Genomic DNA, 13,362 nt, shown 5'->3' with positions numbered 1-13,362 from the left:
AGAACCTCCAAGGCGGCGAGCAATTGCTCGTTATCTTTGTCCAATTCGGCTAACACTTGTTGGAAGCAGTTTCTCATGATGGTGCTTCTCTTTGGTGCGACAGAAAGGAACTGATGCATTTTTTACAGAAGAAGTTTACTGTAAGCAATCGATTATGCTTCAGTTTGAACCACCCTTTCCCAAATAGTTTGACTGTCCTTGAACCATTCACGAAAAACTTTAGCTAGGCTCTGCCGTAACCAGAATGGAAGAAAAGATTGAAGAAAAGGCACACAGTGCGGATTGGACGACTGTAAACATCTCTACTGAAAGTTTCTTCGCCTACATTCTATAACCGTCGCTGTGGCAAATCATGGAACATCGCTGTGAAGCACTATGTGAGCAATCGAAATCGTTTGCTGCCGGTAGGAGTTTTGGTTTTGCCATTGCAAAATAAACAATAACTCGCATAACCAGCAAACAGTTGGTGTGGAAAGGCTGGCACAAGATGCTATATGATGGTTATCATGCTAATATACTGAAGTCACGCGATGTCTGATATACCTTTCCGGTACTCACGAGAAGACATAACGTAACGTGTAAAAGTTACCTAGCTGCAAAAGTTGTTTGGAGACAATCAATGGATGCCCATAATAGCCTATGTGAATTAAAATTGTTAAAAGATATCAAGTTAGAATTTAAAAACGAAGAGGTAAATTGCTTCTTCTTCTTGGCGGTACATTCCAAATAAGACAAAATCTATGCGAAATTCAAATATTTGTGAATAGATGAATATTAGCTGCTTTGGAATTGAATTCAAACACAAGGCATAAGCTTAATCCATAGCCTACAGCCTATAGCCATTGGGCTTACCGCAAGTTGTATTACTTCTATTGTCAAATTTGATACCATTTTGATATTAGGCACAGACTTGGGCACAGATATTAACTACTATTAGAATTGGGTAACTCTGATAATGTTGGAGGCAACGGACGTTTCGATTGTACCTCGTTTGATTGTCATTTGGTATAAAGCCGTTTGGCATAATGGTCATTTGACATACACTTGGCATAAAAAAAGCAAAAATAAAAAAGCTAAATCACTTACCTTGCTCCACTTTTCCCTCCAGTTGGCAGTACAATCTGACCACCACTTCATGGTTTTCTCCATCTGTGCGGCTCTGGCACGAGCCTCCTCCAGCTCGCGTTGCCGTTGGGACTGAAAAGAGAGAAAAAATAATAATATTTTGATTGATAATATTTTTCGATCAGATTTGTTTGAATACGAAAATACTGAAAATTCTCTTTCAGTATTACCCGGACTTAACTAAAGTAAATCTTTTTTTTTCTTAAATTTTCTTTAAACAGAGAAAAAGAAATGTGTTAATTTATGGCACATGATTTCAGCATAGGATTTCCCAGAAGCTTAAATGAAACGTCACATAGAGTAAAGTGGGGCAAAAGTTTCTTTTGAAGTTTTTGAGGTCAATTCAAATTATTTATTTCGGGTGTCAAGGTTGTTCGAACCCTTTTTGAAAAAGAGTCTTTCACTCCAAAAAATATGAAAATTGATCAATATTTCGAAAAGTTATGACAACATGTTGGTTTTTGATCAAAAAATTGTAATATGCGATGGTCTTTCCAACGCATGGAATGGAATTGTAATGAAATCGAATTCGGTATTTTATTTTGGGGCGTAACTAGGTATGTTTTGAAGATGCTTTAGCATGTATAACTTTTTGCAAAAAATTTTTGGAAATCATATTTTACTTATAGTGGGGCAAAAGTTAGAATTGTGGGGCAAGAGTTCGAGTCATGTGGCAACTTTAGGTAAAAACCTAAAATTCTGCAGAATGTACATACTATCTCTAAAAACAATGGAATTAGTGAGAAAATTCGATCAAAGTTGGAAAAAATTGTTGTTTTATCTGAATTTGGCGGAAAACTACTAATTTTGGGTGAAGTAAATTTAACCCTGATTTGGGTAAAATCCAGACCGAACTTTGAAGTGTATTCCAGTTTCAACATCAAATAATAATTGGTTTTAGGTATTTCAATTATCAAAGTGTCGAAATAGTGTGCTACGGTTAGCGAAATACCACAAACACTAGATTCGAACTTTTGCCCCAGTGGTGGGGCAAGAGTTCGAATTAGACACACACATACAAAAAGTGTTGTAACTCAAAATTGAAAAGACATTTGGCGTAACTTTGTTCGGCAAAATTTTAGCTCATGGATGGTAGAATCACCACACGGTATTTATTTATATTTATCTGCTTCGATTTCTTGAAAAAAATTGAATTTTCAACTAGGGTCGAACTTTTGCCCCACCTTACTCTATATTTCATAATATATCATGGAAACTTCCGTTAAATGTCATGTAATTCAACATGACTCAGAGTGATCACATGGCATATAGCACAAATATACATGATACATATATCATGTAATTTGTGTTGACTACAAGTTTACATGACATTCATCGTCATTATTGTTATTTGTGTATGTATTATTCGAACATTTCCGTATAGCATTCAAATGAACAATAGGCATTGATTAAGGTTATGGAAGCATGAATACTTGTACAAATCGTGGATGGTGTTGCTGCAGATGAGTACACCGAGAAAAAATCTTGGTCCTACTCAGAAATCGACATTTTTCTTTGCAAATATACAGATCTTTGCATGCCATGCAAGCATTTTGATTTTACAACATTTATCATCAACTTAGAAAGCGTCCAAACCTGAAACAGTTTCTGGTAGATGAATAGGATTAACGATTGGAATCTCGGTACCGTAAACCGGCGTCAAATTGATCTCCGGGTCGAAATTGATCAGACGATTTTCCGTCATATAAAGCATGCTTTGAACAGTTTCCTTACATGTATCGTTTAGTACTATATGCTTCCTACATCACAATATTTGGAAGGATACTATGTAAAGTATCAACACGAATGTTGTTGTTTTTCGGATAACCAACCGAAATGGTATGTTAGACATACGTAATGCCTGAAGTTCATAGGCACAATATGTGTTGATAGATGGACAAATTGAGTGGAAAAATTGCGAAAAAATCCACGTAGTTCTGGTGGGATTTGAACCCACGTCTCCCTAAGTTCGTTAGACAGGGCGCGTTAACCAACTCCGCCACAGAACAAGGTAACAATTCTGTGAAGTAGAAAGCCAACCTGAACCCAAAGCCCACCTCACCCCACGTTCTTTCCTCGCAATTCACCATCTCCTTCGGTCCTTAGATGTCCACTTCCAACACTCTCTGAGCGTGCCTACGAACAACAGTGAGAGCAAGTTATTTTTAGTGTCGAGACTTTTTGCCTATCCACAGCACATGCTCATCCACAACTTGCGAATGAGACCGTCAGTGTGTGTCGGGCGTTCGACTCGGTCGCATGTCCCATACCATTTCGGTTGGTTATCCGAAAAACAACAACATTCGTGTTGAAATAGAGCGGCGGTCTCTCTATCGCAATGGCGGTCGTGCGAGGGACATGCGACCGAGTCGAACGCCCGACACACACTGACGGTCTCATTCGCAAGTTTTGGATGAGCATGTGCTGTGGATAGGCAAAAAGTCTCGACACTAAAAATAACTTGCTCTCACTGTTGTTCGTAGGCACGCTCAGAGAGTGTTGGAAGTGGACATCTAAGGACCGAAGGAGATGGTGAATTGCGAGGAAAGAACGTGGGGTGAGGTGGGCTTTGGGTTCAGGTTGGCTTTCTACTTCACAGAATTGTTACCTTGTTCTGTGGCGGAGTTGGTTAACGCGCCCTGTCTAGCGAACTTAGGGAGACGTGGGTTCAAATCCCACCAGAACTACGTGGATTTTTTCGCAATTTTTCCACTCAATTTGTCCATTTTTCAACACATATTGTGCCTATGAACTTCAGGCATTACGTATGTCTGTGTAAAGTATGTTTGATCTAACTGAAAAACCTCTGATCAATTTCGACCCGGAGATCAATTTGACCCCGGTTTACGGTACGTGCAGCAGCCGATCTCTCAGCTTCATTGGGAGCACCCGCACACACCCGCCGTTTCACTGAAGGAACGCGGTTTCGGCATCGTAGCACTGCCAGAGGTGTGTTGGACAAGTTCTATAGAGGTAATACCATTTACTAACCAGAGCTGCGGCAACACAGGTATGCAGAAGCGCGTGATCGATTGATAGCCAATCGACGAAAGAATGTGCAGGTTCAGGACAAGGAACTTCAGCATAATCAACATAATCAGCATAATCAATCATGCAAAATATTTCGTTTTACCAAATCGAATTTGATAGTTTTTGGCGATTTATGTTAGGTATACGATATTTCCCATACAAGTCACCCTCCAAAAATTGCATGCAAGTTTATATACTAACATAAAATGTTTAAATCTATCAAATTTGATTAGGTAAAACAAAATATTTTGCATGTGTCGTTAATTCAGATGTTAATTGACCAATTTACCTTTTGATTGCTTATAAAAAATATTTCCATGCTTAATGGCTGGCAGTCAAAAAAGTCCAAAATTGCATATTTTGCCCTATAAATTGGGCTATAGCACAAAATTGTGACGTGCTGGAGCAAATCTGAGCCCGGATTCAGATTCAGCGGCCCAAAATCTGTCAGAGTCACATAAGTTTGCTCTTGAGGCAGACCAAAAGTTAACTTTTGTTGCGCTGTGTTATTATCGATGAAACCCTCTAAAAACTTACTAAATACCACGACATTCGAAGTTACTTTATATCTATGGAATGGCTGTATGCTGGTTTTTAATTTTTCCATGGTTTGTCTAGTACCAAAGGAGCTTCTTAACCTTATAAACTATTGACATGATACTTTCCGAAGAATCGTTATCATACGTTCCTGGTTATTCTCGAATACGTTGTTGGTGCGGGAAAAGCCAGAACACTAAGTGCTTTCGTTGAATGCATCACTCTGCGTAATTAACGGGATGTACGTTTGATAACCGCAGTAGTGGTAGCATTCGAATTGGTTATCCCTCTAATACCCAATTTTTTTTATTTAGATCTAAATATCATGTTTCGTCATTTAAAATCGATTTAAAAATGTTTCGGAAGATGACTTTTTTTAATTCTCAATTTTGTGAATTTCGGTTTTTATTTTTTATAATTTTTATTTTTGAACATCCTTACTCATTCATATTTTTCCTGAAAGCCTATTTGTTTTTTTTTTCAAACGAAACATTTTGAGATTTTATGATTATTGCAGATATGTATATTTTTATTTATTTTTTTTTCATTGAAAATTATATTTCCCGTGTAATTTTAAGGAAAACAATTATAGAGTGTATTCGACTCCCTTAAACTATTTGACTATGATAGAATGATTTGGGAGAAAATTAAAATATGTTAACTGTTTCGATTCAATACTAAATATTCAATGACTTCTGAAACGTGACTAAAACATCAATTTTTCAATGATTTAAAAAATGTAAATACGCTTCAAAAGACATCAAAAACAATTTTGAGATATACAGAACAGTCCTAAGCCAAAAAAATCATTGTCTACGAAACATAAATTATAAAAATGCTCAAACTATACCCCGTCTAAAGCGGGGTTGGATATTAGAGGGTTATATATAATTCCGATTTAAGTCCACGAGAAATTTCTGAAACCACAAGATGAGTAAGTGGAAACTCAAAAGCTCATAAAATAACATGATTGATAGAAGTACAACTGTGGCTTATTTGAATAACAAATGAATCATTACTGCAACTATGAAGCAAGCGCACTGGACTACATATAAAAGAGCAACATCAACAGAAACATTCAATCAGTAACTAAAGAAGATGTCGTCGTTGAAAGCAATCAACCTAGGGATCGTTCCCATTCTACTAGTCGCAGGCTTTTTACCATCGATCGCCCAAGCAAAGGTGTACGGCTTCTGCGAGTTGGCCCAACTGCTGCACTACAAGCACGGAATCGCTCGAGCTGACCTGCCCAACTGGATGTGCTTGGTGCGTTCGGAGAGCTCCTTCGACACCAGAGCGACTCACTGGAACAGCTACGACGGGTCCACCGATTGGGGGCTGTTCCAGATCAACGACCGCTACTGGTGCGATCCGGGAAATCAACTTCCCACCGCCAACGTTTGTCGAGTGAAGTGTTCAAGTGAGTTTTTTTTGCGAGGTTGAAGCGGAAAGGGTTATGATGTTTCGTTTTGTTTCACAGAATTTCTAGTTCCCAACCAAGACGAAGCGATGAAATGCGTACGGAAGATCTACGAGGTCCACGGATTTGAAGCGTGGGCCGGTTGGAAGAATCAATGCCGCGGAAGGAAACTAGATGACGTCAAGCAATGCTTCTGAGAACAAAAAAAACAATGGATTTTGTTCGCTAAAGAGATAATTAAAAGCTCAGGTATTGAGTAGAATCGGATTTCTTTAATACATAATTTGCTTCATCAAAAATTGTTGACGCTGTTTTTGCAGTTGTTACACTTATAATATTCAAAAATGAAAAGTTAATAGCCAAGACTACCCGAAAGATGAAACATGATAAGCTCTTTGATTTTAAAAGAATCTATACATGGAAATGTTTGATTTTTTTTTTTCGCAAATGTTGTTTTTTAGAATTACTTGTTTGTGTTGGGTATTTTTGATAGCTTTTTAACATGTTTTCTTAATAAAGTCGGAACCTGCTCGTTGTGCCACAACATCGACCATTGACCAACCAACGAATTCGATTCGTTAGTTGAGTCGAGCGACAGAAGCATAACATTTATTGGGGGGCATGCGCATTGTTTGTTTTGGTCACGTTGCGATCGTTTATGTTGGGAGTAAAATGCGAAATTTTCAAAATTTAGCATAATTTTTTTTTTTTGTTGGGATTTGAACCACTGCGACCATTACTTTGATCTATTGTGGTATACCCCTGTTTAGTTTCGCGTTTGTTCAGGACGACGAGTCACCATTGAGGGTTGACGTCGTTTGCTGATTATGCGAAGTACCCCAATCTGGGATGATTCTTAGGATAAAATCAACCATCAAATTGGGATTTTTCAACCAAATTTCAGAAGGATTTAGAATACCCTTGGTAAAATATTGTCTTCTACGCACAAATAGTGCTGGACAGTCACATAACAGATGGTGAGAGGTCTCAATTGCATAGTTACAGAATCGACAGACATCAGTTTGACATCGATTCATATTTTTCAAATGATATCGTGTCGGGCAGTGCCCCGTGAGAAGCCCAATAGCTATGCTCAGAGATTTTTTATTTAGGTTTAATAGTTTTTCTGTAGTTTTGTCATTCGGAGTTATGAACAGTTTGGATTGTCTTGATGTTTTCGTAGCAATCCAGTTTGATTGTATCATTTGATCCTCCCATCGCTTTACTTCCATTTGTATTTCACATTTAGATACACCACAGAATGGTTCTGGGCCTATGAATTGAACTTCAGAGCCTTCTCTGGCAAGTGTATCAGCTTTTTCATTACCTTCTATTCCACAGTGGCCTGGTACCCAGTACAGATTAACCTGGTTTTTAGCGGCCAACTGTTTCAGTAGTTCAATGCATTTCCACACCAGTTTAGACTGACATGTGAAAGATTTTAGTGCATTCAAAGCTGCCTGACTATCTGAAAATATGCAAATCCGTGTATACCTGTACTTCCTCTTAAGGCATACAGACACACACTCCAGAATTGCATATATTTCTGCAAGAAAAACGGTTGTCCATTTTCCCATTGATATTGAAATATTCAGCCCTGGCCCGGTAATTCCAGCTCCAGTGCCATGATTCATTTTTGAGCCATCTGTGTAAAAAATAACCGATCCTGGTAAGATATTCGGTCCCCCCGTTTCCCATACTTGACGATCAATGTTGACCACTGTGTATGGTATATCAAAGTTCAGTCTCTTATCCATCCAGTCTTCATTCATTACTACTAATTGATTAACGGGAAAATCTTTCAGTATACTGAGATGCCCAACAAGATTACCTTCCAGTAATATAGTACTTCTTCTTAGCCTTAGGGCACTCTTTTCAGCTTCCTTTTGCACATATTGATGCAGTGGAAGTTTATAAAGAGCGGCATCTAAGGCCTTTGACGGTGTACTATGCATTGCTCCTGTTATAGCCATTAGTATGGTACACGCTTGTATGGAAAAAATAAATCCTCGCTCCAGTCGACTTTTTAGATCCCATTTGGGTCCCATATGAACTGTTCAAAATTTCAGCGCAATCGGTGAAACTATAATTTAGCGCAAGCGGTTCAAAGTTTTCATAGGATTTACTATGGGAAAAGTTACACTTTCAGATAAAAAATCCCAGAGGGCGTCCCTTGTCTCCTTAATTCAAATCGATCAATGTTTCTTGTAGAAAAATCAATTATGAAACTTTCCTTCGAAGACCGCAAAACAATTGGATGCTAGTGGAAAAAGTTATTGATTTATTATCGATTAGTGATTCAATGAACGGCTTTTTGTTTTGTTTAATTAGCAGCACTGCTGCTGCCGTTGTTGCATGGGGTGGCGGGAGGCATCACCACCCCCAGAAACAGCAGCAGCCAAGGCAGCCGCTACAGTGCTGCTAATAAAACAAAACAAAAAGCCGTTCATGGGATCACTAATCGGTAATAAATCAATAACTTTTTCCACAAGCATCCAATTGTTTTGCGGTCTTCGAAGGAAAGTTTCATAATTGATTTTTCTACAAGAAACATTGATCGATTTGAATTAAGGAGACAAGGGACGCCCTCTGGGATTTTTTATCTGAAAGTGTAACTTTTCCCATAGTAAATCCTATGAAAACTTTGAACCGCTTGCGCTAAATTATAGTTTCACCGATTGCGCTGAAATTTTGCACAGTTCATATGGGACCCAAATGGGATCTAAAAAGTCGACTGCAGCGAGGATTTGATATTTGTCCCATACTAATAGCCATACAAGCCAAACGTTGTAACTTTTCGAGTCTTCTTTGTGTTGTATATTGTTTTGTCTTAGGCCACCAAACCAGCGACGCATAGACTATCCTGGGTCTTACGATAACCGTATAGATCCAATGAATCATTTTTGGTTTGAGCCCCCATTTTCTTCCAAACGTAGTTTTACTTACCCAAAGAGCACTCGTGGCTTTGTTAATTACATGTTCTAAGTGTAAGTTCCAGTTAAGTTTATCATCTAGAATTACTCCCAGATATTTAGCATTTGACGAGTATTTTAAGATAGATCCGTTAATTTTCAAAGTTTTCAAAGCAGGTTTTCTTCTGCGGGTAAATGGCACTAAAACTGCTTTTGAAGGGTTGATGTTCAATCCTTCGTTTTGACACCAACGCCAGGTGCAGTTTAGTGCAGATTGCATTCTGTTTGTTATGATACTGTCAAACTTTCCACGCACTATTATAACTACGTCATCTGCAAAACCGATGACTTCGAATCCTTTTTCCACTAGTGTATTAAGAAGATCATCAACAACAAGTGACCATAGTAAGGGGGACAATACACCCCCTTGAGGACATCCCCTGGTAGTCTTTACAGTTATGGAGGATTCTCCCAATTCAGCCGATACTTTCCTATTATTTAGCATTTCCATTATCCACTTTTTGATACAAGGATCGAAGTTTCTATTTGTCATTGAATTGGATCGTTTTGCAAGAAATGTATTAGGTATTACTATTTATTAAGGTGAAGAAGATAGGGCCCATATAGCTGAGGCGGTAAACGCACGGGTATTCAGCATGACCATGCTGAGGGTGACGGGTTCGATTCCCGGTCGGTCCAGGATCTTTTCGTAAAGGAAATTTCCTTGACTTCCTTGGGCATAGAGTATCTTCGTGCCTGCCACACGATATACGCATGCAAAATGGTCATTGGCAGAGGAAGCTCTCAGTTAATAACTGTGGAAGTGCTCATAGAACACTAAGCTGAGAAGCAGGCTTGGCCCCAATGAGGAAAGAGGTGAAGAAGATATGACGAAGCCACAGCCCGAATTTTCAAGAGCACAAATCTGAACAACCACGTGTCTGTTTGCGCTGAAAAGTTGATCGGTTAGTTACCCGCTGGTGATGACCAATCGATCAACTTTTCAGAGCAAACCGTCCAATGGTTCTTCAGATTTGTGCTTTTGAAAGTTTTGGCTGTGGCTTCGTCATATATTCACCTTAACGACACTTTACCATTATTGTGGCATTCGTGTCATTTTGCAAGAAATCAAGACCAACAATTGAAAAGGCCATCAACATTGCGTAAACAAACACGTTTCCGTCTACTTGAGGCCTTCTGAGCTCCACCCACACATCTCACCACCATTAACAGAAAGCTTGATGTTTGCGCTTTCTGTTAGTGGTAGTGTGGTGTGTGGGTGGAGTTCAAAAGGCCTCATGTCGACAGAAACATGTTTGTTTACAAAATGTTGATGTGGCCTTTTCAATTGTTGGTCTTGAAATGTAATTACTAGCGTGGGTTAAAAAATCGGTTTTTGCTCCACACCGCTTATTCGATTCGTAACAAGATTCTATGCCTTCTCCAAAAATTTTAGTTCATTTGGTTGAAAATTGAGACTGCATGCCCTTCAAAGTTTGTATGGGAATTACTATGGAAAAACGATGTTTTTCATTCAATCAACCGTAGCATTTCCCCAATTGCCTTAGAGGGTTAGTTGACCCTTGGTAATCCTAGTAGGCTAACAGGAGTCCCCAGTAATTCCCATACAAACTTTGAAGGGCTTGAAGTCTCAATTTTCAACCAAATGAGCTCAAAGCGTTGTTGAACAAAACATGTTTTTTGAACCACCTTAGTAATTACAGTTCGTACGAGAATTAATTATCTTCATCTTCATCATGAGTCGGTAATGATTAAAAAACGCGGATCTAAGCGCAATCACACAGCGCGCTGTTCGACAAACTAAAAATTTTCAAAAAACGGAATAAATCGAGTATCCTCCGCCAACATGGAAACCATAATAATATATCGTTCTGTGCTGCAGTCCCTTGACAACGCTATCCTACAAGTTGTTTTTCGGAGACGAAATGACTTAAATCACTGCGCAGCTAGTTGGTTGAACACGTTTTGCAATACTTAAAACTGCCTGAAAGTGTGGTGGGAATACCTGACCTATGGGGAAGTCAATGCAATGGAACAGGTATTGTCAACACTCAGGGTCGTTTTCCAATAGTTCTATGGAGATCTTTCAATTCGCCCTCTGCGCCAGCATGGCTGCTCAGGACTGTAAGGGGCTGTTCCTAAACCAAGTAGACCAAATTTTGGCAATCTCAGACCCCCCCCCCCTCCCCCCTCGTAGACTTTCGTTCATACAAAAATTTGTATGGAGCGTAGACTTTGACCAGACCCCCCCCTCCCCCCAAAAAGTCTACGTGGTTTATGAACGGCCCCTAAGTAAGTAAGTATCAGCACCGATACACAGGATGGATGGCTTGTAAAACTTCCTTCCTTCTTTATGGCTCGACCCACGGTGTCAAAATTTCAATTGAGGGGGTTAGAAGCAAAGGGGTGTAAGTGATAAAAAACCCACTTTCGAGTAAATGAGGTTTAAAGTTTTTGACCAATTTTTCATCCCATACAAAATGTATGGAGCTTCAAAATCAATCCAATTTTCTCTGATTTATTGTAAATTTTCAAATCATCGTAGAAACATTCTTAAAAAAGTTCCTGAAAGCTTGAAATCTGAAGAATTTTATGATATGCTCAGCTCAAAATCGACAAAATGGTCACTTACACCCAGTGCTGAAAAATTCATTACGTCATATCTAAATTCAATCACCTACAGCTCATTTTAGAAGCTGAACCTGTGAATATGGTATATGAAAAACTTGTGCGGCTAGACCAGTTTTACAAGAAAGTCACGGAAAAGCCGCCACTTTTCGAATATTTAAGGTAAATGTCACGGACTACCTTTGAAAAATCCCAATGATATTCACGGTGAATATCATTTGGCATTTTCCAAAGGTAGTCCGTGACATTTACATCAAATATTCGAGAAATAACGGTTTTTTTTGTGACTTTCTTGTAGAAATGGTCTAGCCGCATAAGTTTGTCATATACCATATTCTCAGGTTCAGCTTCTAAAATGAGCTGTAGGTGTTTGAATTTAGATATGACGAAATGAAATTTTCAGCACTGCTTACACCCCTTTGATTCTGGGCCCCTCAATTATTATCGAACTTTCATGTACCTCGGATTTTTCTTCACAGAATGTCACTATTTGGGCCATTTTGCATAAATGGAAAGTTTGAAAATATTCCATCGGGGAAATTTTAATTTAGATGAGTTTTTGCATATTTTGCATAATAAAATTGAATAAATACTGTATTAGCCTAAAAAACGTCCCATACAAAATGAATGGGAAATTTTTCGCCGATGAAATATTTTCTAGTATTCGAATTGTGAATATATAGCCCAAATGCTAATCATTTTCGAAGAAAAATCCGAGGTACATGGAAGTTTGATAATAATCGAGATTTTGACACCGTGCGACGTTTGCATTGGAACTTAGCCTGCCTTAGCCTTAGTGTGCTTAGGGCCGATTTCTTCACCTACCCGGCTTAACGACGTAAGCCTGGTTTATCTTAAACCACACTTAAAGTTAAGCCAAATTCTTAAGCCAGGTTTAAATATTTGCATTTCTTCACACCGGTTTAGCAAATAAAGGCGACGGCTTACGCTAAGCCAAGCTTAACGAAATTTCCCATATCATTCCAGTGACTTTCCAATGGAAACGTCATTTTAAGCCGCCGATATTTTGAAATGCCCGTTATATGCAGTATGGAGTAACAACAACAAAACATCCGCTGAAATTTTAGCAGGAAAACGGAATCGCTCAGTAATTTTTTTCGGATACAGAAGAAAATTAACAATGATGTTGATGTTTTACCTAACGCTAGTATAGAAAATCTACGATTTAGTACCTACTACATATGATCGTTCCACAACATTGGTGTTCGAATTTGTCTCTCATTGTACAAAGTTGGAGTGCCACATTGCAGAAAAGGCGTTGCAATGTTGGTTTTATGTTTTGATATCCATAATCGCCTTCGAATAAAGTTGCATTTCGATAGTGAGTTTTTGAAAATGTGTTTGTCGTGAGATGCTCCAGAGTTCAGACCATTTTTCGAATACCTACGTTTAAAATTTTGAACTGTGTACATTCAATGAAAGCCACAGCAAAGTTCAAGTTCAACTAGAAACTGAAATCCCTTAATAGAAACAGTTTATTCTACTTTTATTCCATTCGTTGGTGTTTTTAATACTTTATTTTAAAAGTGTTTAGGTGCCGTTCACAATGCTCTAAAGAAAAGGAAAATATGATCGTGCGTTACGGCCCACGCAAAAAATTAGGATTTTAATATAAAAATGTGTTAATACGATGCACGCTGCCTTGTACTAAAATATGAAACGGAACGT

The 13,362-nt window shown here is 38.5% G+C and overlaps 2 protein-coding genes and 1 non-coding gene across 7 annotated transcripts in view; 1 reads left to right on the top strand and 2 right to left on the bottom strand.

Annotated features, from left to right (window-relative positions):
- The window catches only part of LOC109424281 (coiled-coil domain-containing protein 102A), a 53,350-nt gene that overhangs the window by 16,200 nt on the left and 23,788 nt on the right, over window positions 1-13,362 (bottom strand). For 3 of the 5 annotated variants that reach the window (XM_029879771.2, XM_029879772.2, XM_029879773.2), the window contains exon 2: window positions 1,087-1,197. The exons of 1 other annotated variant lie outside the window; for it this stretch is intronic. In XM_029879771.2, the coding sequence (XP_029735631.2) occupies window positions 1,087-1,197 (111 nt within the window). Of the gene's footprint in view, window positions 1-5; window positions 199-1,086; window positions 1,198-13,362 lie in introns of those variants that run through there. One more of the 5 variants, XM_062852195.1, reaches the window with a different exon arrangement.
- Trnav-aac (transfer RNA valine (anticodon AAC)) lies at window positions 3,058-3,134 on the bottom strand. Its single transcript has one exon. It is a non-coding gene; the product is annotated as a tRNA-Val (tRNA).
- Window positions 4,367-6,795, top strand: LOC109428697 (lysozyme c-1). The gene is made up of 2 exons (XM_019704509.3): window positions 4,367-6,112; window positions 6,173-6,795. Exons 1-2 carry the CDS (start codon window positions 5,791-5,793, stop codon window positions 6,307-6,309), a joined length of 459 nt encoding a protein of 152 aa, XP_019560054.3. The 5' UTR covers window positions 4,367-5,790; the 3' UTR covers window positions 6,310-6,795.

The sequence above is a fragment of the Aedes albopictus genome, chromosome 2 (genome assembly GCF_035046485.1).
Source record: "Aedes albopictus strain Foshan chromosome 2, AalbF5, whole genome shotgun sequence".
NCBI classification, from domain to species: Eukaryota; Metazoa; Arthropoda; class Insecta; order Diptera; family Culicidae; genus Aedes; species Aedes albopictus.
The sequence above is the reverse complement of the archived record's forward strand: the minus strand, read 5'-3'. Positions and strand labels throughout refer to the sequence as shown.

Bases quoted from the DNA above. Each gene is read 5' to 3' on its own strand.
- LOC109428697 (XM_019704509.3), top strand. From the start codon at position 5,791: ATGTCGTCGTTGAAAGCAATCAACCTAGGGATCGTTCCCATTCTACTA. The intron at 6,113-6,172 runs GTGAGTTTTTTT...TTTGTTTCACAG, and splicing joins TTGTCGAGTGAAGTGTTCAA to AATTTCTAGTTCCCAACCAA.